We start from the raw sequence: 21,389 nt of genomic DNA, 5'->3' as shown, positions 1-21,389 counted from the left end.
TGGGGGCAGGGGTGTCATTGTCCCCTTGTCACTGCCCCTGGGGTGTGTTCCAGCGCTGGGGGGGAAAGGGGAAGCGATTCCGGCTCCTTCCTGATTTTTGCGGGTTCACGGGTGCTGAGATTCGCTCCCATGCCGGGGGGGTCGCAACCGCTGCTTCCTCCTCCTCCTCGGAGCCTTTTTGGGGGGGACATTGTCCCCTCCCCGGGGGGTCCCGGGGCTGCTCTCTCCTTGATACCAAAGAGGAGCTGGAGTGGGTGTTTGGGGGGTTATTTTGTGTTGGGGGGGACGGGGGGTGTCTTAATTTATGATGAGTTTCTATACGGTGGGATTGTAGCGTTTGGTGGGTCTGTAGAGAAACAAACACAACAGCAACAAAACAGAACAACCCCCCAAACTAAAAACAAAAAGCCAAAACAACAATAACCCCCCAAAAAAACAAACAGAAACCCCCCCCCCCCCAAAAAAAAAAAACACGAAAAACCACACAAAACGCCCCCAAACAAACATAATTTTAAAGGGAAAACAACAGGTTTTTTTATAAACCCCCTCAATATTCTGAACAGTTTCTGCCCGTCCTGTGTCCGCCGGGGGCGGGTCCGGGACACCGGGGGACACCGGGAGGGGGCGGTACCGGTTGCCCCGCCCCTCCCGGGCGCACGTGCTGCCCGCGGAGCCGCCCCCGCCCGCACCCCCCCCTACCCCCCCCCCGGCCCGTCCCGGTTTCACAACCGCGGGCACCGGCCCCGCCGATGTTTTCCTGGCCGGGGCCGGGCGCATGGCGCGGCCTCTCCCGCTCCTCCTCCTGCTGCTCCTGCTCCGCACCTTCCTCCTCCCCGCCGCCGCCGCTCCCCAGCGGCCCTGCGGCCCCGCGCGTGAGTGAGCGAGAGCGGCCGGGACCACCGGGACCCCCCCGGGACAGCCCCCCGGGAGCCCCGCGGCGCGGGCGGGAGGCGCTGGGACCCCGCGGCTGCGGGCGGGGGGCGCTAGGACCCTGCGGATGCGGGCGGGAGGCGCTGGGACCCCGCGGCTGCGGGACATGGACGCGGCCGGGCGGTGTTGGGACCCCGTGGGTGCGGGCGGGGGGCGCTGGGACCCCGCGGGCGGGGGGGCGCTGGGACCCCGCGGGTGCTGGCGGTGGGCACTAGGACCCCGCTGCGTTCTTGGGCCTGGGGCACTGGGACCCCGCGGGTGCGGGACATGGGGACACAGACACACACACAGACACACACGCGGGTCCGTGCCCGGCCCGCGGAGCTCGGGGGGGCACCGGCTGGGTGCTGGGTGCTCGGGACTGGGTGGGTGCTGGACGCTCTGTGCTGGGCGCTGGGTGTTTTGGACTGGAAAGTGAGTGCTCTGTACTGGGAGGGTGCACAGGGGTGCGTTCTGTGTGCTGGGTGCTCGGTACTGGGTGTTCTGTACTGGGAACTGGGTGCTGTGTACTGGTGGGTGCTCTGCACTGGGCGCTGGGTGCTGAGCGCTGGGCGCTGGGTGCTGAGCGCTGGGCGCTGGGTGCTGGTGCGTTCCCGGCAGCAGGAGCCGCTGGGAACGGGCAGGTCCGTGCTGGCTCTTGACCTTTGCAGCCGGGAGGGTGCCCGGGGGGGCCGGATCGCTGCCCTGGGCGCGTTCCTGGCGCGGTGCCCCCGCCCAGAGCGGCCGCTTAACCCTTCCCGCACCGGGACCCCCAGCTCGTGGTTCTCCCACCTCCCCGCTCCCCACGCCAGACCCACAACTTGCACCCTGACCGGGTCCCTGTGCCGGGGAGGGGGGGGTCCATTCCCCCTCCCCTGCAGAACCGCTGACTCAGCAGGCGCCGCCGCTCGCTCCATCTCGCTGCCTCCTGCAAATATTGACATGGAGCGGGAGCAGATGGCGCCGTGTGTGTCCCCCGCCTTGGGACACCTGTGCTCTTGTCTCCATTGCCTGACCCCCCACCTTTTTGCGCCCCCCCCAGGGCTCTCACGGAACACGGTGCTGGGCCGCCCGGGAGCCAACATCACCTTGACCTGCCAGGACGAGGGACCGGCCAACGTCACCGTCAGCTGGCGGCGGGAGGAGCGGGGGCCGGCGGCGCGGGGGGGGCACAGCCGGCAGCTGCCGGACGGCAACGCGCTGCTGCTGCGGCGCCTGCGCCACGACGACTCGGGGCGCTACGTTTGCTCCGGGGGGGGCCGCCCGCTGCGCTCCCTGCAGCTGCTGGTGGAAGGTGGGTGCTCCGGGGCTCCCCCCCCGCGTCCCCAGCGCCCCCCCGCACCCACACCCCCTGCCTTGCAGAGCCCCCCGAGCCCCCCCGCGTGTCCTGCTACCGCCGGAGCCACGACAAGGACGTGCTGTGCGAGTGGCCGCTGCGGGCGCAGCCGTCGCCGGGGACGCGGGCGATGCTGTGGGTGAAGCGCAGGTGGGCGCCGGCGTCACCGCGACCCCCCCCCACCAAACCGTTTCCCCCGGTGTGACGCCGCGTCCCCGCAGGTTCGCGGCCGAGGACGCGGCGGCGCAGCGGTGCCGATATTTTGTTAGGGCGCGCAAGTTCGTGTGCCGGGTGAAGGTGCCGCCCGGCGCCGAGGACACCAAACCGCTCGTGGTGTCCACGTGCGTCACCAACGGCGCCGGCGCCGCGGCCGGCGAGGACAGGATCATCACGCTCAGCGGTGTCCGTGAGTGCTGCTCGGAATGGGGGGCGCGGCTTGGCCGGCGCTGGGCTCTGACCCCCCCCATTCCCCGGCAGTGAAGCCTGATCCCCCCATCAACGTGACGGTGACGCCGCTGGAGATGTCACCGCAGCGGCTGCGCGTCACCTGGTCCTACCCCCCGTCCTGGGACCCCCGGTTCTACTGGCTCCGCTTCCAAATCCGCTACCGCCCCGAGCCCGCCCGGACCTTCACGGAGGTGAGACCCCCCCACCCCATCCCACCCATACCACCCATCCCACCCACCCCATCACAGCCCCACCCACCCCACCCCACCCATCCCACCCACCCCATCACAGCCCCTCCCACCCCACCCCATCCGACCCCACCCCACCCACCCCACCCACCCCATCCCACCCCATCCCACCCCATCCCACCCCATCCTACCCCACCCCACCCCACCCCATCCCACCCCACCCCACCCCCCGCGCGGGGGTGTCCCCCCCCAGGGGTGTCCCCAAGCCGCTGTCCCTGGCAGGTGGAGCAGGGGACCCGGACGTGGCTGGACATCCGCGACGCGTGGCGGGGGACGCGGCACCTGGTGCAGGTGCGGGCGCAGGAGGAGTTCGGCCACGGCACCTGGAGCGAGTGGAGCCGGGAGGCGTCGGGCACCCCCTGGACAGGTAACGGGGGGGGACACGCGGCCCTGAGGCCGGGGGGGCCAGCGTGGGGTCCCCCCAGCCTCACGCTCCACGTCCTCTTGCAGACCCAGGGGACGTCACCTCCGAAATGGGACCCTTCAGCTCGCAGGTGGGACATGGCTTGGGGGGGGACACGGGGACAGTAGCGCGGGGGGGGCCGTGTCACATCACCCCCCCGTTCTCTTGCAGTTCCCCGTGGAGGATGGAACGTACTGGGTGACGCTGCCCCCCGAGCTCTTCGGGCGAGACGGTGGTGAGGGGGGGGGCCCTGGGTTGGCTGTGGGGACCCGGGGGGTCTCTTGTCCCCACAACGAGCCTGTGCCCCCCCCCGCCACAGGGGCCGCCGTGGAGGCCGGTGCCAGCGCGGCGCCGCCATACGCGGTGCTGGCGGCCGGGGGGAGCCTGGGCCTCGCCATCGCCCTCCTGGTCGCCGTCGTGGTGAGGTGAGTGACGGGGGGGACAACGGGGGGACACCGGGGGTCTCTGCCCGCCCCCCCCGACCTGCGCCCGCTCTGTCCCCGCAGGTACCGGCAGATGTGGGGCCGGGGGGACCCCAAAGCGGAGGGCGAGGGGCAGCACGTGCTGGTGCCCCTGGCCCCCCCCGGCGCCCCCCCGCTCAGTGACACCCCCCTGCTGCCCCCCCCCGCGCCCCCGGCTCTGCACGTCACCAACTTGGACTATTTCTTCTCCAGGGAGTAGCCGGGCGGGGGGGGGCTGGACATGGGTCTTGGTGGGGGTCCCAGTGCTGGGATGTGGAGTAACCCCTGCACCCCCTTTTTGGAGGTACCAGAAGTGTCGTGTCCCCCCCCCCCGGATCTATCACTGATGGGGGGGGCAGGGCCACCCCCATGGAAAACCAGCCCGGGGGGGCCCCCGAGCTGCGTCCCGGGGGGCAGCTCCGGGGCCGCGGCCAAGCGGGGTGAGCGGGGTTGACGGTGCAGCCGTGGGAGCGAGGGGCGGGGGGTCCCCGGGGACGGGCCGGGCCCCCCCAGCGCTGCGGGGCGGGGGGGGCCTGGCTGGACCAGCCCCGCCCCGCCCCGCCGCCCGGGCCCCCCCGGGGCTGGTTTTAAAGCACGTGGTGGTGAAACGTGCGTCGGAAATAAACGCTGTGGATTTGTACGGGCGCTCCGGGGGGGGGGGGGGTCACTGCGCCCCCCTCGCGTGGGGGGGTCCTGGGGGTAACGCTGCACTGTGTGTACCCCCCCCTCCCAAATCCATGCACCCTGTGCCACCCATGGCCCCCCCATGTCACCCAGTGCCCCCAATACTGTGTCCCCCTCATGCCACCCAGTGCCCCCAATACCATGTCCCCCCCATGTCACCCAGTGCCCCCCAATGCTGTGTCCCCCCCATGTCACCCAGTGCCCCCAATAACGTGTCCCCCCCCCATGCCACCCAGTGCCCCTCATGCTGTGTCCCCCCCATGTCACCCAGTGCCCCCCCATGCTGTGTCCCCCCCCGCTGTGCAACACCCCGGGAGCTGCAGCTGCAGCGGGCAGGAAACCGCAGGGTGGGGGGAGCCGCTGCCCTGGGGCCGCCAGGGCCCCCCCGTGCTATTAAAAGCCCGGCAGGATGCAGATGTGCGGGGGGGGAACCCCAGTTCTCCTGCCCCCACCCCCCAAACCGGGGCGGCTGCTGCGGGCTCAGTCACCTGCGTGTCCCCCCGCAAGAGGCGGGTGACCCCGGGGGACAACGAGGGGCCCGATCCTGGGGTGACACCCCCCCCCAGCCTCCCTGACCCACTGCAGCCCCCCCCAGCCCCATCCCTGCCCCACTGCAGCCCCCCAGCCCATTGCAGCCCCACCCCAGCCCCATTGCAGCCCCCCAACCCCATCCCCTGCCCCCCAGCCTCATTGCAGCCCCCCAGCCCCATCCTCTGCCCCCCAGCCCCACTGCCCCCCCAGCACCACCCGCCTCCTCTCGGCCATCACGTTTATTTTACCACTTCTGTACATGGCCCAATGTCACCGTGGCCCCCCCACGGCCCCGGGGGGCAGCCCCACGGTGGAGTGGGGCTCTCAGGCCCATTTTTGGGGGGTTCTCAGACCCATTTTGGGGGGGGGGGGGGGGGGGGGGGGGGGTTGTCAGGCCCATGTCAGGGGGTTCTCAGGCCCATCTTTGGGGGGGTCCTCAGACCCATTTTTGGGAGGTTCTCAGGCCCATTTTTGTGGGTTCTCAGACCCATTTTTTGTGGGTTCTCAGGCCCGTTTCAGGGGGTTCTCAGACCCATTTTTTGTGGGTTCTCAGGCCCGTTTCAGGGGGTTCTCAGACCCATTTTTGTGGGTTCTCAGGCCCGTTTCAGGGGGTTCTCAGGCCCGTGTCGGGGGTCCCCGGCCCGTTCCGGGGGCTAATGCAGTTTGCAGTGCACGGGGTGCAGCAGCGCCATGTGCTCGGCGCCCTTGAACGGCAGCTTCTCGGTGGAGTAATGGTGCACGACCTCGGGGACGCTGGCGAAGCCGCCGCCGGCCTGGTCCAGCGTGTACTTGTTGTCCTTGGTCTGGGCCACGATGATGTGGACGCAGCCCTGGCTGGTTCTGGTTCGGGGGGGACACGCGCGGGGGCGTCGGCGTCACCCGCGGCCGCCCCTGTTTGTTCCGATTGTTTCGGCTCCAGGGGCTCCGCTTCCTCAGGAAGGAAACGCCACCGGCGCTCCCGACAATGCGCCGGCATGGGGGGGCCATGCCGCTCCACACCCCCCCCGCAGCAGCGCCAGGACGCCTGGGTCCCGTTATGGGGGATGGGGGGGGGGGGTCCCGCGCCGTCAGGGTGCTGGTGTGGATAATGGGGGCTCCTGCTGCGGCAGCGCCCAGGGGGGACCCACATATCCCCAAGTGGGACCCACATATCCCCCAAGAGGGACCCACATATTCCCCCATGTGGGACCCACATATTCCCCCAGGTGGGACCCACATATCCCCAGGTGAGACCCACTTACCCCCCCCCCCAAGGTGGGACCCCCATATCCCCCAGGGTGAGACCCACATATCCCCCCAGGGTGGGGTCCCCACATCCCCCAGGTGGGACCCACATATCCCCAGGGTGAAACCCACAGCAACACCCAAGGGTGGGACCCCCCCCCACATCCCCCCCAGAGTGGGATCCCCTGCACCCCCATAGGGTGGGAACCCCATAACGCCCCATGGTGGGACCCTCTGCATCCCCACAAGCTGTGACCCCAACAGGACCCCATAATGTCCCGTGCCAACCCCCCCCCGCAGCCCCCGGCCCACTCACTTGAGCGCGATGGAGTACTTGCCGCTGCCGGTCTCGCTGGCGCGCACCAGGTAGCCGGCCTCGCGGCACGCCTGCAGCCGGCTCTCGGCCTCGGCGCGCGTGATGGCCCCGTGGAACCAGCTGCGTGGGGACACTGAGCCGGCGGAGCCCCCGCGCCCCCGACCCCCCGTGCTCGGCCCCCCCACTCACGGCTGCTTCTCCAGCGCCAGGGCCGGGTCCACGCGCTCGCCCTCGCCGTGCTCCGCGCCCGCCTTCAGCATCTTGGGCGTCCAGCTCTTCTGGCGCAGGTGCTGCCGCGGCGCCTCCTCCTTGGGCCGCTCCGAAACCTCGAACTGGACTGGGGGGGCCGGGCTGTGAGACCCCGGAGCCCCTCCAGCCCCTCCCCAGAGCCGGTCCCATCCCCATCCCCATCCGTGTCCCCATCCCACCTGGGTCCCCATCCCCATCCGTGTCCCCATCCCACCTGTGTCCCCATCCCCATCCGTGTCCCCAGCCTCTTCTCTGTCCCCCTCTACGTTCCCATCCCTGTGTCCCCAACCCCTTGTGTCCCCATCCCCATCCGTGTCCCCAGCCCCAGCCCCACCCATGTCCCCATTCCCATCCATGTCCCCATCTACATCCCATCCCCATTCCCATCCATGTCCCCATTCCCTCCCATGTCCCCACCTATATCCCATCCCCATCTATGTCCCTGTCCCCATCCATGTCCCCATTCCCATCCATGTACCCATTCCCTCCCATGTCCCCGTCTCCATCCCATCCCCATCCATGTCCCCGTCCCCCCCGTACCCGACAGCGCTTTGACGATCTGCTCCTTCTTCCACTCCCAGGGCTGCTCGTACTCCCCCGCGGGCCGCTCGTCGTCCTGGGGCAGCCGCCCGTCCCCCCCGCGGGCCCTGCGCTCCGGGGCACCCCCGGCGCCCCCGTCCCCGGGCTCGTAGGGGGTGTCGTAGAGCTGCGGCCCCCTCCCCGCCGCCTCCTTGCCCCCCGGCCGCCTGGCCAGCTCCTTGTCGGCGGGCTCGTCCAGCAGCAGGATGGCTTTGACCAGGGGGTCCTTGGAGCCGCGCCGGCGGATTTCTGCGGGAAGAGCCACCGGGGTTGGGGACGGGGCCGTGTGGCCCAAACCCCCCCCAACACCCACCGTCCCCCATCGGAACACGCGCCCATCCCGCTGGCGCCTGGCTCGGTGTCACGTCCCCATGGGCACCGAAACCCACCGGTGCCAGGACGCTACACCCGGCACCGGGCGCTCGGCCACCCCGGGGGGCTCAACCCCAGACCCCCCGTTGCACCCCCCGGCGCCGGGCTCTGCCAAACAGGCCGCCCCGGCGCGGAAAAAAACCATCAGCAGCAAATCTTTTATTCCCAGTTTCCGGCCCAGTCAGTTCCTGTTGTTTTGTCCAGCTGGGCTGGGCCGGGGGTCACCGAGCGGGGGGCACGGCCGCGGGGGACCCTCGGGGCGCCGCGTCCCCCTCCCCGGGCGGCACCGCGGGTGGTGGCACCGGCGTGGGGACAGGGGACAGTGTCCCGCTCCTTATCTGTCCCGGCGCAGCGCAGGAAGCGGCGAGAGCCTTTCCTGAGCCGGAGCCCCCGCGCCGGGCGGCCGGCGGGACGCTGTGCCACCGGTGCCATTGGTGCCGGCGGTGCCATCGGTGCCCCCGGTGCCATCGGTGCCGCGGCCCGGCCCGGCGCGTACCCGTGATCATCTGCTGCGCGTCGTAGGGCTCCATGTAGCCGTCGTTCTCGCCCAGGCGCTCGGCATCGCGCTGGCCCTTGGTGCGCTTGGCATCGTACGGGTCGGCGTAGTCCTCCAGGATGATGACCTGGGGGGGGACACACGGTGGCACCGGCCTCAGGGGGTGCTGGGTGTTGGGGGGGGTCACACCGGGTGTGGGGGGTTGTGGCGGTGATGCCGCCCCAAGGGACACCGGCGGTGGTTTTAGTGGGGTGGACACAACCACGGCAAAACCCAACGGGGGAACCTTCGGGTGGGGGCAGCGCCCTGTGCACCCAGCGCTGGGGAGCGGCTTGGGGACCCTTTTGGGTGACAACACCCCCCCCAGACTGGCTCGTGGCCACCGCGGGGGTGTGGGGGTGAAAGTCCGGCTGTCCGGCTCAGCTCGACGTCAGGCTTTGTTTAACCAGAGCCGGGGACGGGGGGACGGGGACACTGGGGGCGCCGCGCAGCGCCGCCCCCCCCATGGCAGATGAAGGGCGGCCGGGATGAGGCTTTGAACGGGAGATGAAGGCGGCAGAGCCGGCGCCATGAAAAGCCGGGGTTAGCGGGGCTAATGAGCCAGAGCCCAGAGCCGTTTAAGCCTCCGGTTCCGCGCAGCCCCCCCAAACTGCATCCCAATCCCCCCCTCTTACCGTCTCCGTCTTGGCGCTCTTCCCCTTGTCCTGCTCGGGGGGGGGCAGCGCGGCGGGCGGGGGGCCCGGCTGCCCCTTCCCGTTCTTCTCGTGCGCCTCCACCTTGATGAGGCGGTTGATGTAGGTGCCGCAGGTTTTGGGGGGTCCCTCGGCCGCCCCCTCGGCTCGCGAGTTCTTGCGCATCTTGCCGGTGGCGGCCTGGAGCAAACCCTGCAGGTTGTCCCTGGACAAGCGCCCCCCCCCCTCCTTAGCGCCCCCCGGGCCGGCCCGGCAGCCGCCCAGCTCCGCGGCCGAATTCTTGCGGCTCTTGGCCAGGTTCCCCCCGCCCGGCCGCGCTCGCTCCGAAACCGTCTTCAGGTTGGAGGGAAACTCCTTGAACCACTTGGCCGCCATGGGGCCGGCGAGGACCCCGGTGCCGCGGCCCCCCCGGGGCTCCTCCGCACCCCACGGCCGCCCCACGGGCTCGGGGGCGGCTCAGCCGGGGGGGACGGGGCGGCCCAGCTCCCCCCGGCCCCCCGAGCGGGACCGTCGGTGGCCGCGGGCCAGCCCGGGCGCGGGGACGCGAGTCGGGGGTCCGGGGCCCTCGCCCCCGGTGCGGGTCGGGGGCTCCAGGCGGGGCCGGCCGGCGGGGCCCCAGGGGTGCCGGTCGCCTCGTCCCGTGTGTCCTCGGGGGTCCCTGGTCCCGGGGGAGGGTCCCTGGGGCGGGGAGCGGCGGGGTCTCTGCTCCAGCGATGGGTCCCGGCGGGGGCGCGGGGGGGTCCGGTCGGGGCGGCTCCGAGGGTCTCCTGCCCCCCCGGGAAGGGGCCGGGGGGTCTCTCGGTGCTCCGGGAGCGGGTGACCGGGGGGGCCCGTCGCGGCTCCTCGCTGGAGCCCGTGTCCGGGGCTGCGGGGGGGGGTCAGGCCGGCCCGGGGGGCCCCATGCGGCGGCGGCGGCGGCGGGACGGACGGCGCGGACGGGACGGAGCCGGAGGGGCCGGAGGGGGCGGGGGGGCCGGCGCTCCCCGCCCAGATCCGGAGGGGGCGGCCCCGGGGGACGCAGCGGCCCCGGCCGGGCGGGCACCGGCAGCCCCGGGAGCCCCGTTCTGCCCCCCCGCCATGTATGGAACCTGGACAGACCCGACCTCCCCATGCACAGACCCCCCCAAAATGCACAGACCCCATGCACTGATCCCCCCACACACCCTGACAGGTGGTTCTCTTGGTCTCCCCCATTTCTGCTGGTTGCACCAAATCCTCACCGGAGAACCCGGCAATTTGGCCGCAGCGGGGAGGGGGGGCTTTACCGGCCCGTTTGCACCAGAAAGGGTTTGGGAGTGGGTTTGTTGCAGGGGACATGATGTCCCCTAAAAGCAGGTGGGTCCAGGGCAGGTCCCACAGCTGGGGGGGCACTGGGAGAACAGACCCCGCCTGGGCAGGGATGGGCGGCCCCAGCACCGGGACCCCCCAGAACGGGTGGTGGGACGTGGGGCAAGCTGGTGGGGTGTTGGGTGAACTGGTGGGGTGTTGGATGAATTAGTGGGGTGCTGAATGAATTAGTGGGATATTGGATGAACTGATGGGGTGTTGGATGAACTGGTGGGGTGTTGGTTGAGGTGGCCATGGGATCTTGGCCCAACTGGTGGGATATTGGATGAACTGGTGGGATCCTCCCTCCCCTCCCAGCAGCCCAGGGGACAGGATGCAGCTTCTCGGCCCCGCAAACCTCGTGTCCTTCAGCAAAAGCCCCAAAAACGGCTCCAGCAACGCCAGTAAATCCCCCCTCATCGCTTATTGCCAATGAACAGCTGCCGGAGGAGATAACGGAGCGCAAGGAGATAACGAACCGCGAGGAGATAATGAACTTCTGAGGCCCTTTGATTTTCTAATAACTTTTATTCAAAGACGGGGGATTAATAGCGAGGGGCGGGTGACGCTCATGACTCAGCTCTGCCCTCCAGCCGAGGACACCGGGGGCTCCGACACCCCGGCTCGAGGAGGATGAAGCTACACAGGAGCGGCGATGCCTCCTTCCTCCCGCCACTAACCTGAAATCCCTGCTGTTTTCTGCATAACCAAGCGGTTAATGGGGGGAAAAACTCGATGGGGAGAAGTTGGTGGGAGCCCCGTGTCCTTCTATACAAAATAAATCAAAAATAAAAGGGCGGCCACAAAAAAATCACTCAGACCAGCGTCTTCAAATTAACAAACTGTAATTATTTTTCTCCAAAGATACATTTTCCATACACATCCATCATACACTGTAACAAAAAAAAGCAGTGTACATGAAATAAGAAAATAAATTAAATCCGTAGCGGAGGAGGACGCTCCGGCGGGCGAGCGGAAAGCGCCCGCGGCGCCGGGGCCGGGAGCTCGGTGTGTGACGAGAAGCCTGCGGGCGAGGGGCCGGCGCGGTGCGGGTCGGGCCGCCCGCCGCTAACGGGTTGATTCAGAGTTTATTTGTTAACGGCCGCTGTTGTCCATCGAGGTGCTGGAGGAGGCGGGAGATGCGGGCGGCGCGGGCTCAACCGTCCTCCTTGGGCGGCGTGTACCAGCCTGCGGGTGGGAGGGAGCGGTGAGTTGGGGTGGAAAGAGCTTTAAAGTCATCGAGCCCAAGCGTTACCCACCCTGAGAACCTCATCTGTGTGTTTCAACCCCTCCGGGATGGCGACTCCAGCGCTGCCCTGGGCAGCCTGTTCCAACGCCCACAGCCCTTTGGGGAGAAATCACCCCAAATTTCAACCCTCAACCTCTCCTGGTGCAACTTGAGGCCATTTCCCATCACTTGCTCATTGGGAGCCAACGCACCGAATCCCCCGTCCCCCAAATCACCGGGACGCTTCCTATCCCTTTTCTTTCCCGACACCACCCGGATAACAACGTGTGTAATTAGACGTGTCTAATTAGACCCAAAACATTGAGGAGGAACAGAGCGGCTGCCCCAAACAGCGGCTGATAACGACATGTGTAATTATACGTGTCTAATTAGACCCAAAGCGTTGAGGAAGGACAGAGGGGCTGCCCCAAACATCAGCTGCCGCGCTCCTCTCTGCGCTTTGCGGCAGATAAAACCCAAGCGCTAGGCTGGATGTCCGGCCTAGCTGAGCCCGGACTAAGGCGGGACTCCGCAGGTCCCTTCTGTCGGCGCTCACCGTTCTTCTCGTGGATCTGCACCAGGGATTTGTAGGACTGTTGCGCTCGGGTCAGGCTGTACTGGTTCTGCGGGAAGGCAGGGCCGGCGTCAGGCGGGCGGCCCCGCTCCAAACGCCCCCCGCGCTTTACCAGCCCTACCTTGTTGGCTCCAAACTGGACTCGCGCTTTCCCCTTGACCAACGTGGCGCTGATCTGCATGATCACCGACTCGACGGAGTAGGCGCTGCTCCAGCCCTGCAGACGGAGCGAAATGCGGTGAGAAATGCAGTGAGAAACCCCCCAAAACGGTTTGGGGCACAAATGTGATGGGCTGAGGGACACGGGAGGTTCAGCCTGGAGGAAAAAGAGCTGAGGGGAGACGGGGACATAAAGAAACGGCCGCAAGTTGCGCCACGGGAGGTTGAGGGTGGAAATTTGGGGTGATTTCTCCCCAAAGGGCTGTGGGTGTTGGAACAGGCTGCCCAGGGCAGTGCTGGAGTTGCCATCCCTGGGGGGGTTGGATACACAGACATGAGGGTCTCAGCGACACGGGGTGGGGGGTAACACGTGGACTCGAGGACCTTAAAGCTCTTTTCCAACCCAAATAATCCTCTAGTTCCACAAACGGCGCCACGACCCACCTGTTTGGTGAGCAGCTCCATGCAGATGGCTCCGCCGCCCAGGACGTACCTGGGGAAGGAACGGGGTGTAACGTTACGGGAGGGACAGACACGACCCCCCCACGCGCCGCTCCGGCTTCTCAGATGGAAAAATAGACAGGAAATTAAAAATCCACCCCCCCCGGCGTGGGGGATCTTGTATCAGGGAGAAAACTGTAGCGAAAAGCGCACACGGGGGCACAGAAACGGTGACTTACCCCCCCGAGAGCACCGGGGACACAACCCTGACGAAGGGCGGGTCGAAGGGGAAGTTGTCCTGCGGGGAGAGGGGGGGGCGACGCCGTTGGGACCGGGCGGGAGGACCTGGCGCATCGTGGGGGGGGCACGGGCGGCCTCACCTTAAAGGAGAAGTTGAGGAGGATGAAATCCGTCCCTTCTTTCTCTTTGAGGATCTGGAGATCGTTGTGCAAAGCGCTGTCCTCGTCAACCCTGCGCGGGGGGGGAACAAACGGCGACGCGGCCGAGTCAAATCATTGGAATATCTCGGTTTAGTCTGGAAATATCAGTTCCCGACGCACAGACGCTGTTTTGGGGTCCCCCCACCCCGAAATCCCCCATCCCAAGCCTCATCGCCACCTACTTGAGGAGTTTGACGTTCCAATCGTACAGGCTGTCGTTCACCAATTCCACTGCATAGTATCCTACAAGGTGGAGAGCGGACACGTCAGCGGGGGGGGGACAAAAAAAGGGGACACAGCCACCCCCCCCAATTTCAAACACCCTCAGCCTGGCACAGCCCCCCCCAAAAAGCAGCAATTCTGCAGAAAAACCACCCCCAGGGCAGCGGTTTTCCTACAACTGCCTCCCCCCTGAGTCCTTGTGCTCTTGGGAACACCCCAAAATAAGAGAAGAATAGATAAAATAATCGATAATTTAATGGATAATATAATACTCACCCCCCTTGAAACTTGGCGAGCGGTAAATATCCCTGAGCTCCTTCATCAGCCGGTCGGTGGCCTGCACAGACCCGGACACCGCGCCCTGCGAGCACAACGGCCTCGTTAGCGCCGCGGCCTCGTTAGCGCCGCGGCCTCATTACCAGGGCACCCCCCCAGCTCGGGCTCCCTAAACCACCCCCAAATCCGCCAATAAATCGCACCCCGGGGGTGTGAAACCCCAGCGCAGAGCAGCGGGGAACCCTGAATCTGGGGGATGCAGCCACCCCTCGGGACACCCCGAAATGGGGTATTGAGACCCCCCCGCTGCACCGCTGGCCGGGCCGGCCCCTCCGCGCCCCCACCCGCCCGCCCGCCGGCGACACGTACATTTAAGTAATCTTGCCTCTGGTTCTTTTTGATTTTCTCTAGGATGGCCAAGTTCTCCTTGCCGATGCCTTCGTCCTCCGTCTTCCTCCCGTCCGCCGGCTCCTCCTCCTTCATCTCGTAGTGATCCAGGTCCTCGGTGTCCTGGGGAGACAGAGCGAGTGGGAGACACGGCTCCCGCAAACCCCGCAGGTTCCCTGCGACCGGGAGGGATTTTGGGGGCGATTCTCCCTCCCCGGGACATCCCGAGCCCCATTTGGGTGGCAAACACGCAGCACAATGAACTTCAGGCTCTGCATCCCCACCACCCTCACCGGCAAACACCCCACGCGGACACAGGCTGTCGGCAACACCAGAGACGCTCGCGCCAAAACTCGGCGGTGCGGGACGTTCTCCCCTCAAAGCGCCGGCGTTTGGGTCCAAGCAGCCCCAGCGCCGGGGTTAAACCCCCCAACCAAGTGGTTATTTCGGCCTCGCCGCCATTCCGGACATTTTTGGGAGGGATTTTGATGTTTTTCGCCCAGCAGATGAGCAATAGATCCCGGCGGAAAATCCCTGAGCGGGTTAAGCCGCCGGCTCTTCCCACGCGGCCGATGGATCCGAGCGAGTAGAAGGCGCGAGGACTCGTGTATCGCGACTTTGTGGCTCCGGGAGGTTGTGCCGGTACCGGTTTACGCCTCATTTTCTCCGGCAAAGCTCAGTTTGATTGAATTTTGCTAAAAACCCCCCGAAACCGCGGCCGTGGCGCCGCTCGGGCACCCGCATCGCCCAACGTCACCATGGAGACCCAGGATTATTCCACCCACTCCTCCGGAGCACCGAGCGCCCGTGGGTTCTGCAGCGGGAGCTGCTCAAGGTCCCACCGCGTCCTCCCGGGAAATCCCGGTGCTCCTGAGCGCGTTTGGAGCTCTAGAGACGTGAATTATCCTCTCGGACCCCCCGAGCTCCCCCCGCGCCCTCCGGCATCTCCCCGGGTTTAATTTGTCGCCGAATTTCCTGGCGCCGCGGCGCTCACCTCCGGCATCTCCTCGTCCTCCTCCTCCGAGGACACCTCCTCCTGCGTGCTCTGCGGGGACAAAGCGAGCTTAAACCCGGGATTACAACCAGAACTAAGCTAAAGCACAGCAAAGGCAAAACAACCTATAAAAACCGACACCGGAGCGGCCGAACGAGCCCAACGGAGCCAGGTGGCGTCACCCAGGACGGGAACAAACCCCAGAGAGAAGATCAACCCCCCAGCTCTAAAGCAAAGTGCTGAAAAACCTGTTTCTGAGCTTAAAACGGGTGTTGCGCGTCACCCACCTGTTCGGCCGGCAGGGGCTGGTCCAGCATCTCCACGTCGGGGTGTTGGGGGAGGTTGTAGAGCTTGCACAGGTCGGAGATGATTCGCTTCAGGTGCTGCAGAAGCTGTTTGGGGGGGGGAAATTCAGTGGGAAATTAAACCGCGGTGCTAAAACGCCGCACGGACACGGGGGGGGTGGGAATTACACCCTGGTGTCAAACGGAACAGAAATGAGAGCGGGAGGGTCGAGCGGGGATGGGGCTCCCGGGGACGTGGGGTGGGGTGGTAGTTGGATTCAACCTCGAGGGGCTTTTCCAAGCGAAACGGTGGGATAACCCCGGATCTCCCGACCGCGCCGCAGCCCCGGGAGGGGTCGGACCCCCCCAAAATGGGCAGAGCCCCCTCACCAGCGTGTTCCCCCTGCGGACGTCCGCCAGCCGCTCCAGGATGGCCGCCAGGTTGGGGTCGTCCGACTCCACCGACCAGATCGGGGGCACGGCCGGGTAAGCCTCCTGGAGAGAAGGGAAACAAACGGGGGGGTGAGCAACGAGCAGCCCCACAGACCCCCCCACAGACCCCCCCCGGGGATGTTTTGGTTCACGGCGCTTTGGGGGGGAAAGAAATTCTCCCAAATTTGCAGCCTCAGCCTCCCCGGCGCATCTTGAGGCCGTTTCCTCTGCTCCCGGTGCCGGTTCCCGACCCCCCCCCGGCTCCAACCTCCATGCGGGTTCTCCGGGCTGAACCCCCAGGTCCTACATCCCCCCCCCACCCCAAAAACGGGAGAGATATAAAACCACGGGGGTGCAGGGTCTCATATTGGGGGGTGTCTCGTATGGGAGGGGGGGGGGGCGAGGACACCGGGACGGTGACAACCCCGCGTGTGCCCCCCCGGGTGGGTGACAACTCGGGGGGGCGTCCCGGGGCTCGTACCCGGTTCTATCCCCCCCACCCCCACCCCGGTGACACCGGGTGACCCCAACGGTGCTTTTCCCCAACCCGACCGGCCCGGGGGGGGGGTGGGGGCGTCTCTGGGGTCTCCCGTTCCCCCCCCCGGCCGGTTCTCACCGTGATGTTGCAGTGGATGCGGACGGGCCCCGGGGGCGGCCCCCGGGACGCGGAGGCGCCGGCGCGGGCCCCGGCCCCCGGCACGAACTCGCAGCTGATCTCGTCCGGGCAGGCGCTGCCGATGCGGAACCGCTCGTGGCCCCGGTGGAAAATGGACTCGAGCAGCCGCAGCTCCCGCTTCAGGAGCCGCCCGCTCGGGACAGGGGCGGCCGCCGCCAGCGCCGCCTCGGCCCCGCTCCGCCCGGCGCCGCCGCCTCCCCCCGCCGCCGCCTGCGACCCCGCCGCCTCCTCCGGCCCCGCCCGCCGCATCTTCCCATGGAGGGACCCGCTCCGCCGCCGCCGCCGCCGCAGCCCCCGAGCCGGCCCAAGATGGCGGCGGGACGGCCCCGCTCTGCGGAAGTGACCCCTCCCGCCGCCAGCGGAAGGGGCGGGGCCTCGACCGACCGCGACTCTCGCACGACCGGGCGAGCCAGCGCCGAGCCGGAAGTGACGTGTACTCGGGGGAGTCGCCCCGGAATGTTAAAGGGGCGGGGCTAGGTGTGGAGAAGGGGCGTGGTCAGCTGGAGGGGCGGGGCTGCGTGAGGAGAAGGGGCGTGGTCGGCGGGAGGGGCGGGGCTCGGTTCTCCCGATCGCGCCGCCCCCGGTCTGTCGGGGTCACGTGGGGGTCACGCGGCGCCACCGGCGGCGGAGGGTCCGGGGGTCCCTGCGGCCCGGGGCGGGTCCCGGATCTTGGGGGTCCCGAGGGGTCCCGGGGGGGTTCCCGGGGGTGGCGGGGACTTGACCCCGGTGCAGCGCCCCCCCTCCCATCCCCGGCGCCCGTTGCGCTCCGGTGTCCCCGGGCGCGGCGGGGCGGGGGCGGCCCCGGGGCCGCTGACGGCGGCGGTGACGGAGCGGGGAGCGCGGGGCGGCCCCGGCACCGCCTCCCGCCCGGGGCCGCCGGTTCCAGCACCGCGGAGAGCGCGGGCAGCACCGGGGACAGCGCCCGGCAGCGGCGGCGGCGGCGGCAGCGCCAGGGCCGCCCCCATGGCGCTGCTCCGCGTCCTCTGCCTCCTCGCCGCCCTCAGACGTAAGTACCGGGGCGGGGGGGAACGGGCACCGGCACCGGTACCGGCGGCGGAGGCACCGCACGGGCCCGCGCCTGTTGCACAGAACCAGCCGGTACCTGCCCGGTGCTCCCCCCCCAAACCGGGGCAGTGCGGGGCGGGGGGGCCCGGCTGCCCGATCCGCTGCGGTACCGGGGAGGGGGGGGGGCGGGAGGAAACGGCAGCTCCGGGACTCCAGGCCCTGCCCGGGGTTCCGGGGGTGCCCAGGGGGGTCCCGGGGGGGCCGTTCCGCTGATCCCCGGTCGGCAGGCGGGCTGGGCACGGACACGGAGGAGCGGCTGGTGGAGTATCTGCTGGACCCCGCGCGCTACAACAAGCTGATCCGCCCGGCCACCAACGGCTCCGAGCTGGTGACGGTGCAGCTCATGGTGTCCCTGGCGCAGCTCATCAGCGTGGTGAGTGACCCCGGGAACGGAGTGACCCCCCCGGGAACGCTCATCAGCGTGGGGAGTGACCCCGGGAACGCTCATCAGCGTGGTGACCCCCCCGGTAACGCTCATCAGTGTGGTGAGTGACCCCGGGGACGCTCATCAGCGTGGTGACCCCCCCGGGAACGCTCATCAGCGTGGGGAGTGAATCTGGTAACCAACACTCCCGGTAACCAACACCCTCTGGTAACCGACACCCCCAGTAGCCAACACTCGCCGGTAACCAACATCCTCCCGGTAACTGACCCCCCCGGTAACCGACGTCCCCCGGTAACCAATACCCCCCAGTCACTGACCCCCCGGTAACCGACATCCCCTGGTAACCAACACTCCCCCGGTAAGTGACCCCCCGGTAACTGAGCCCCGGTAACCGTCCCGTCTCCCCGCAGCACGAGCGGGAGCAGATCATGACCACCAACGTCTGGCTGACCCAGGTGGGAGCTGCGGGCACGGCCGCGGTGCCGGGGACACCGTGTCCTCCCGACAGGGACCCCCCACCCTGGGACCCCCTCCCCTGGGACCCCCCTGTCCCCCCTGTATAGGACCCCCCATATCCCTCCTTTCCTGGGGGCCCCCTTGTCCCCCCCATACACCCTGTGTAAGACCCCCCATGTCCCCCCCTTTCCTGGGGCCCCCCCCCTTGAGCCCCCCATACACCCCATGTGGGACCCCCATACACCTTGTGTGCAACCCCCCATATCCTGGGGACCTCCCTGTCCCCTCCATACACCCTGGGTGGGACCCCCCATATCCTGGGGCCCCCCGTAGCCCCACGGTGGGACCCCCACGTCCTGGGGACCCCCTGCCCACGGCGGGGGGGGCGCTGATGCTGTGCCCCCCAGGAGTGGGAGGATTATCGCCTGACCTGGAGGCCGGAGGACTTTGACAACATGAAGAAGGTCCGGCTGCCCTCCAAGCACATCTGGCTGCCCGACGTCGTGCTCTACAACAAGTAGGCGGCTTTGGTTTCATTTCTGGGGGGCCCTGCATGCCCGAACCCCCCCCCAGGGTTTGGGGGAGCACGGGGAAGAGCCAGCGTTGATATCTCCCCCCTTCGCCCCAGCGCCGACGGGATGTACGAGGTGTCGTTCTACTCCAACGCCGTCATCTCGTACGACGGCAGCATCTTCTGGCTGCCGCCCGCCATCTACAAGAGCGCCTGCAAGATCGAGGTGAAGCATTTCCCCTTCGACCAGCAGAACTGCACCATGAAGTTCCGCTCCTGGACCTACGACCGCACCGAGATCGACCTGGTGCTCAAGAGCGACGTGGCCAGTCTGGACGACTTCACGCCCAGCGGAGAGTGGGACATCGTGGCGCTGCCGGGCCGGCGCAACGAGAACCCCGAGGATTCCACCTACGTGGACATCACCTACGACTTCATCATCCGGCGCAAGCCGCTGTTCTACACCATCAACCTCATCATCCCCTGCATCCTCATCACCTCCCTGGCCATCCTGGTCTTCTACCTCCCCTCCGACTGCGGCGAGAAGATGACCCTGTGCATCTCCGTCCTCCTCGCCCTCACCGTCTTCCTCCTGCTCATCTCCAAGATCGTGCCGCCCACCTCGCTGGACGTGCCGCTGGTGGGCAAGTACCTCATGTTCACCATGGTGCTGGTGACCTTCTCCATCGTCACCAGCGTCTGCGTCCTCAACGTGCACCACCGCTCGCCCACCACGCACACCATGCCGCCCTGGGTCCGCACGCTCTTCCTCCACAAGCTCCCGGCGCTGCTCTTCATGAAGCAGCCGCGGCAGAACTGCGCCCGCCAGCGCCTGCGCCAGCGCCGGCACACGCAGGACCGCGCCGCCGCCGCCGCCACCGCCGCCACCACCCTGTTCCTGCGGGCCGGAGCCTGCTACGCCAACCCCGGCGCCGCCAAGGCCGAGGGGCTCAACGGGTACCGGGAGCGGCAGGGCCGGGCGCCGGGGGGCGGCGGCTGCGGCTGCGGGCTGGAGGAGGCGGCGGACGGCGTGCGCTTCATCGCCGACCACATGCGCAGCGAGGACGACGACCAGAGCGTGAGTCGGGGGGTGGCGGGGGCGCAGGGAGGGTCAGGGGGTGCAGGAAGGGTCAGGGGGTGCAGGAAGGGTTAGGGATGCAGGAAGGGTCAGGGGGTGCAGGGAGAGTTATGGGGTGCAGGAAGGGTTATGGGGTGCAGGCAGGGGTGCAGGGAGGGTCAGGCGGTACAGGAAGGGTTATGGGGTGCGGGGAGAGATGGGGGGTGCAGGCAGAGCTGCAGGGAGGGTCAGGGGGTGCAGGCAGGGTCAGGGGGTGCAGGAAGAGCTGTGAGCAGAGCTGGGGGGTACAGGCAGCACTGTGGACGCAGCTGGGGGTGCAGGCAGAGATGTGGGGTGCAGGATGGGCTGTGGGCAGCACTGGGGGTGCAGGCAGGACTACGGGGTGCAGGCAGGGTTAGGGGGTGCAAGCAGGTATGTAGGCTGCAGGCAGGGCTGGGGGGTGCAGGAAAAGCTGTGACAGAGCTGGGGGGTGCAGGCAGAGATATGGGGTGCAGGATGGGCTGCAGGTAGGGCTGGGGGGCACAGGCAGGTTTAGGGGGTGCAAGCAGAGATGTGGGGTGCAGGAAGGGTTAGGGGTGCAGGCAGAGTTGGGGGTGCAGGATGGGCTGTGGGCAGCACTGGGGGTGCAGGCAGAGTTGGGGGTGCAGGAGGGGGGTGCAGGCAGGGCTGGGGGGGGCAGCGCTCGCCGGTTCACAGCTGCACCACAGGAAGGGACGCGCACAAACCCCCGGGGGGTCCCCAACCCATCCCCGCGTCCCCCTGCAGCCCCTGCCCTTCCCTGGCCCCCCCAAAGCAGCCGCTGGGGAAGCCGGAGGCTCCCGGGGGGCCCTGACCCTGCGCCGCACCGTGAGGCTGCAGATTTTGGCAGAGAAGCGGGGAGAGCGAGTCCCGGGGGGGGGCACGGGAGTGGATTCGGGGCTCGGCGGAGCCGCCGTGTTCCCCTGGGTGACACTGGGGGTGACACCGGGGGGGTGACAGCACAGCCGCTGACCCCCCATCCCCCCCAGGTGAGCGAGGACTGGAAGTACGTGGCCATGGTCATCGACCGCCTCTTCCTCTGGATCTTCGTCTTCGTCTGCGTGTTCGGCACCGTCGGCATGTTCCTGCAGCCGCTCTTCCAGAACTACGCCAGCAACTCCCTGCTCAACCGCGGCCAGGGCGCCCCCGCCTCCAAATAACGCCGGGGGGACAGCGAGGGAGCGCGGCGCCGCGGCTCCGGCACCGCGCCAGGGGGGGAGCGCCGGGTGCAGCCACCACCAACTAATAAATACTCACAGTGGAGGGGGCTGGTTCGTTTTGGTGTCGTTTTGGTGTCATTTTGTGTCCCCACGCCGTGGGTAAGAGGAGCCGGGGTGAGCGGGGGCTCCGGTTCCTCTGGAAGAGGAAAATCCCGAGTGCCGAGGGAGGGAACCGGAGTGGAACCGGAGTGAAACCGGCTCCACGGGGTGGGCAGGACACCACGGTTTGGCCGGTGGGCCGGTCCCCGCCGCGGTGACACCGGCAGCCCC

General features: G+C 68.1%; 4 protein-coding genes across 5 annotated transcripts; 2 read left to right on the top strand and 2 right to left on the bottom strand.

The window, feature by feature from the left end:
* Positions 1-704: 704 nt before the first annotated feature.
* Positions 705-4,438, top strand: IL6R (interleukin 6 receptor). Of its 2 annotated transcripts, none has more exons than XM_082073160.1 (10): positions 705-872; positions 1,952-2,203; positions 2,272-2,395; positions 2,467-2,651; positions 2,723-2,883; positions 3,163-3,307; positions 3,391-3,434; positions 3,515-3,575; positions 3,663-3,768; positions 3,850-4,438. In XM_082073160.1, exons 1-10 carry the CDS (start codon positions 776-778, stop codon positions 4,022-4,024), a joined length of 1,350 nt encoding a protein of 449 aa, XP_081929286.1. In that variant the 5' UTR covers positions 705-775; the 3' UTR covers positions 4,025-4,438. The 2 variants fall into 2 exon arrangements, with proteins under 2 accessions (XP_081929286.1, XP_081929285.1); XM_082073159.1 differs by having other exon boundaries at positions 707-872; positions 3,515-3,578; positions 3,850-4,436.
* An 890-nt stretch (positions 4,439-5,328) lies between these two features.
* On the bottom strand, positions 5,329-9,887 carry SHE (Src homology 2 domain containing E). The gene is made up of 6 exons (XM_082073131.1): positions 8,930-9,887; positions 8,256-8,382; positions 7,349-7,636; positions 6,749-6,896; positions 6,560-6,679; positions 5,329-5,859 (listed from the first exon to the last, which is right to left on the bottom strand). Exons 1-6 carry the CDS (start codon positions 9,320-9,322, stop codon positions 5,673-5,675), a joined length of 1,263 nt encoding a protein of 420 aa, XP_081929257.1. The 5' UTR covers positions 9,323-9,887; the 3' UTR covers positions 5,329-5,672.
* Positions 9,888-11,101: 1,214 nt separating this feature from the next.
* On the bottom strand, positions 11,102-16,678 carry UBE2Q1 (ubiquitin conjugating enzyme E2 Q1). The gene is made up of 13 exons (XM_082073115.1): positions 16,327-16,678; positions 15,669-15,773; positions 15,282-15,386; positions 14,995-15,045; positions 13,983-14,123; positions 13,614-13,698; positions 13,298-13,358; positions 13,056-13,146; positions 12,915-12,973; positions 12,679-12,727; positions 12,197-12,292; positions 12,058-12,124; positions 11,102-11,461 (listed from the first exon to the last, which is right to left on the bottom strand). Exons 1-13 carry the CDS (start codon positions 16,633-16,635, stop codon positions 11,430-11,432), a joined length of 1,251 nt encoding a protein of 416 aa, XP_081929241.1. The 5' UTR covers positions 16,636-16,678; the 3' UTR covers positions 11,102-11,429.
* A 531-nt stretch (positions 16,679-17,209) lies between these two features.
* On the top strand, positions 17,210-21,160 carry CHRNB2 (cholinergic receptor nicotinic beta 2 subunit). The gene is made up of 6 exons (XM_082073106.1): positions 17,210-17,392; positions 17,679-17,824; positions 18,247-18,291; positions 18,700-18,809; positions 18,921-19,881; positions 20,889-21,160. Exons 1-6 carry the CDS (start codon positions 17,350-17,352, stop codon positions 21,057-21,059), a joined length of 1,476 nt encoding a protein of 491 aa, XP_081929232.1. The 5' UTR covers positions 17,210-17,349; the 3' UTR covers positions 21,060-21,160.
* Positions 21,161-21,389: the final 229 nt, after the last annotated feature.

The sequence above is a fragment of the Streptopelia decaocto genome (assembly GCF_964273445.1).
Source record: "Streptopelia decaocto genome assembly, chromosome: 26".
In the NCBI taxonomy this organism is placed as follows: domain Eukaryota; kingdom Metazoa; phylum Chordata; class Aves; order Columbiformes; family Columbidae; genus Streptopelia; species Streptopelia decaocto.
Note: the sequence above shows the minus strand (reverse complement) of the source record. Positions and strands in the feature narration are given on the sequence as shown.

What these genes read in the sequence shown, in the direction of transcription:
- IL6R (XM_082073159.1), top strand. Translation starts at nt 776, where the DNA reads ATGGCGCGGCCTCTCCCGCTCCTCCTCCTGCTGCTCCTGCTCCGCACC. An exon ending in CATCACGCTCAGCGGTGTCC is followed by an intron (nt 2,652 to 2,722) that starts GTGAGTGCTGCT and finishes ATTCCCCGGCAG; the next exon opens with TGAAGCCTGATCCCCCCATC. An exon ending in CTGGTCGCCGTCGTGGTGAG is followed by an intron (nt 3,769 to 3,849) that starts GTGAGTGACGGG and finishes CTGTCCCCGCAG; the next exon opens with GTACCGGCAGATGTGGGGCC.
- CHRNB2 (XM_082073106.1), top strand. Translation starts at nt 17,350, where the DNA reads ATGGCGCTGCTCCGCGTCCTCTGCCTCCTCGCCGCCCTCAGAC. An exon ending in GACGTCGTGCTCTACAACAA is followed by an intron (nt 18,810 to 18,920) that starts GTAGGCGGCTTT and finishes CCTTCGCCCCAG; the next exon opens with CGCCGACGGGATGTACGAGG. An exon ending in GCGAGGACGACGACCAGAGC is followed by an intron (nt 19,882 to 20,888) that starts GTGAGTCGGGGG and finishes CATCCCCCCCAG; the next exon opens with GTGAGCGAGGACTGGAAGTA.
- UBE2Q1 (XM_082073115.1), bottom strand. Translation starts at nt 16,635, where the DNA reads ATGCGGCGGGCGGGGCCGGAGGAGGCGGCGGGGTCGCAGGCGGCGGCG. An exon ending in AGAGGCAAGATTACTTAAAT is followed by an intron (nt 13,699 to 13,982) that starts GTACGTGTCGCC and finishes TTGTGCTCGCAG; the next exon opens with GGCGCGGTGTCCGGGTCTGT. An exon ending in TCCCCGGTGCTCTCGGGGGG is followed by an intron (nt 12,728 to 12,914) that starts GTAAGTCACCGT and finishes TTCCTTCCCCAG; the next exon opens with GTACGTCCTGGGCGGCGGAG.
- SHE (XM_082073131.1), bottom strand. Translation starts at nt 9,322, where the DNA reads ATGGCGGCCAAGTGGTTCAAGGAGTTTCCCTCCAACCTGAAGACGGTT. An exon ending in CGCGCAGCAGATGATCACGG is followed by an intron (nt 7,637 to 8,255) that starts GTACGCGCCGGG and finishes CTCTTCCCGCAG; the next exon opens with AAATCCGCCGGCGCGGCTCC. An exon ending in AAGTACTCCATCGCGCTCAA is followed by an intron (nt 5,860 to 6,559) that starts GTGAGTGGGCCG and finishes CCCCCGAACCAG; the next exon opens with AACCAGCCAGGGCTGCGTCC.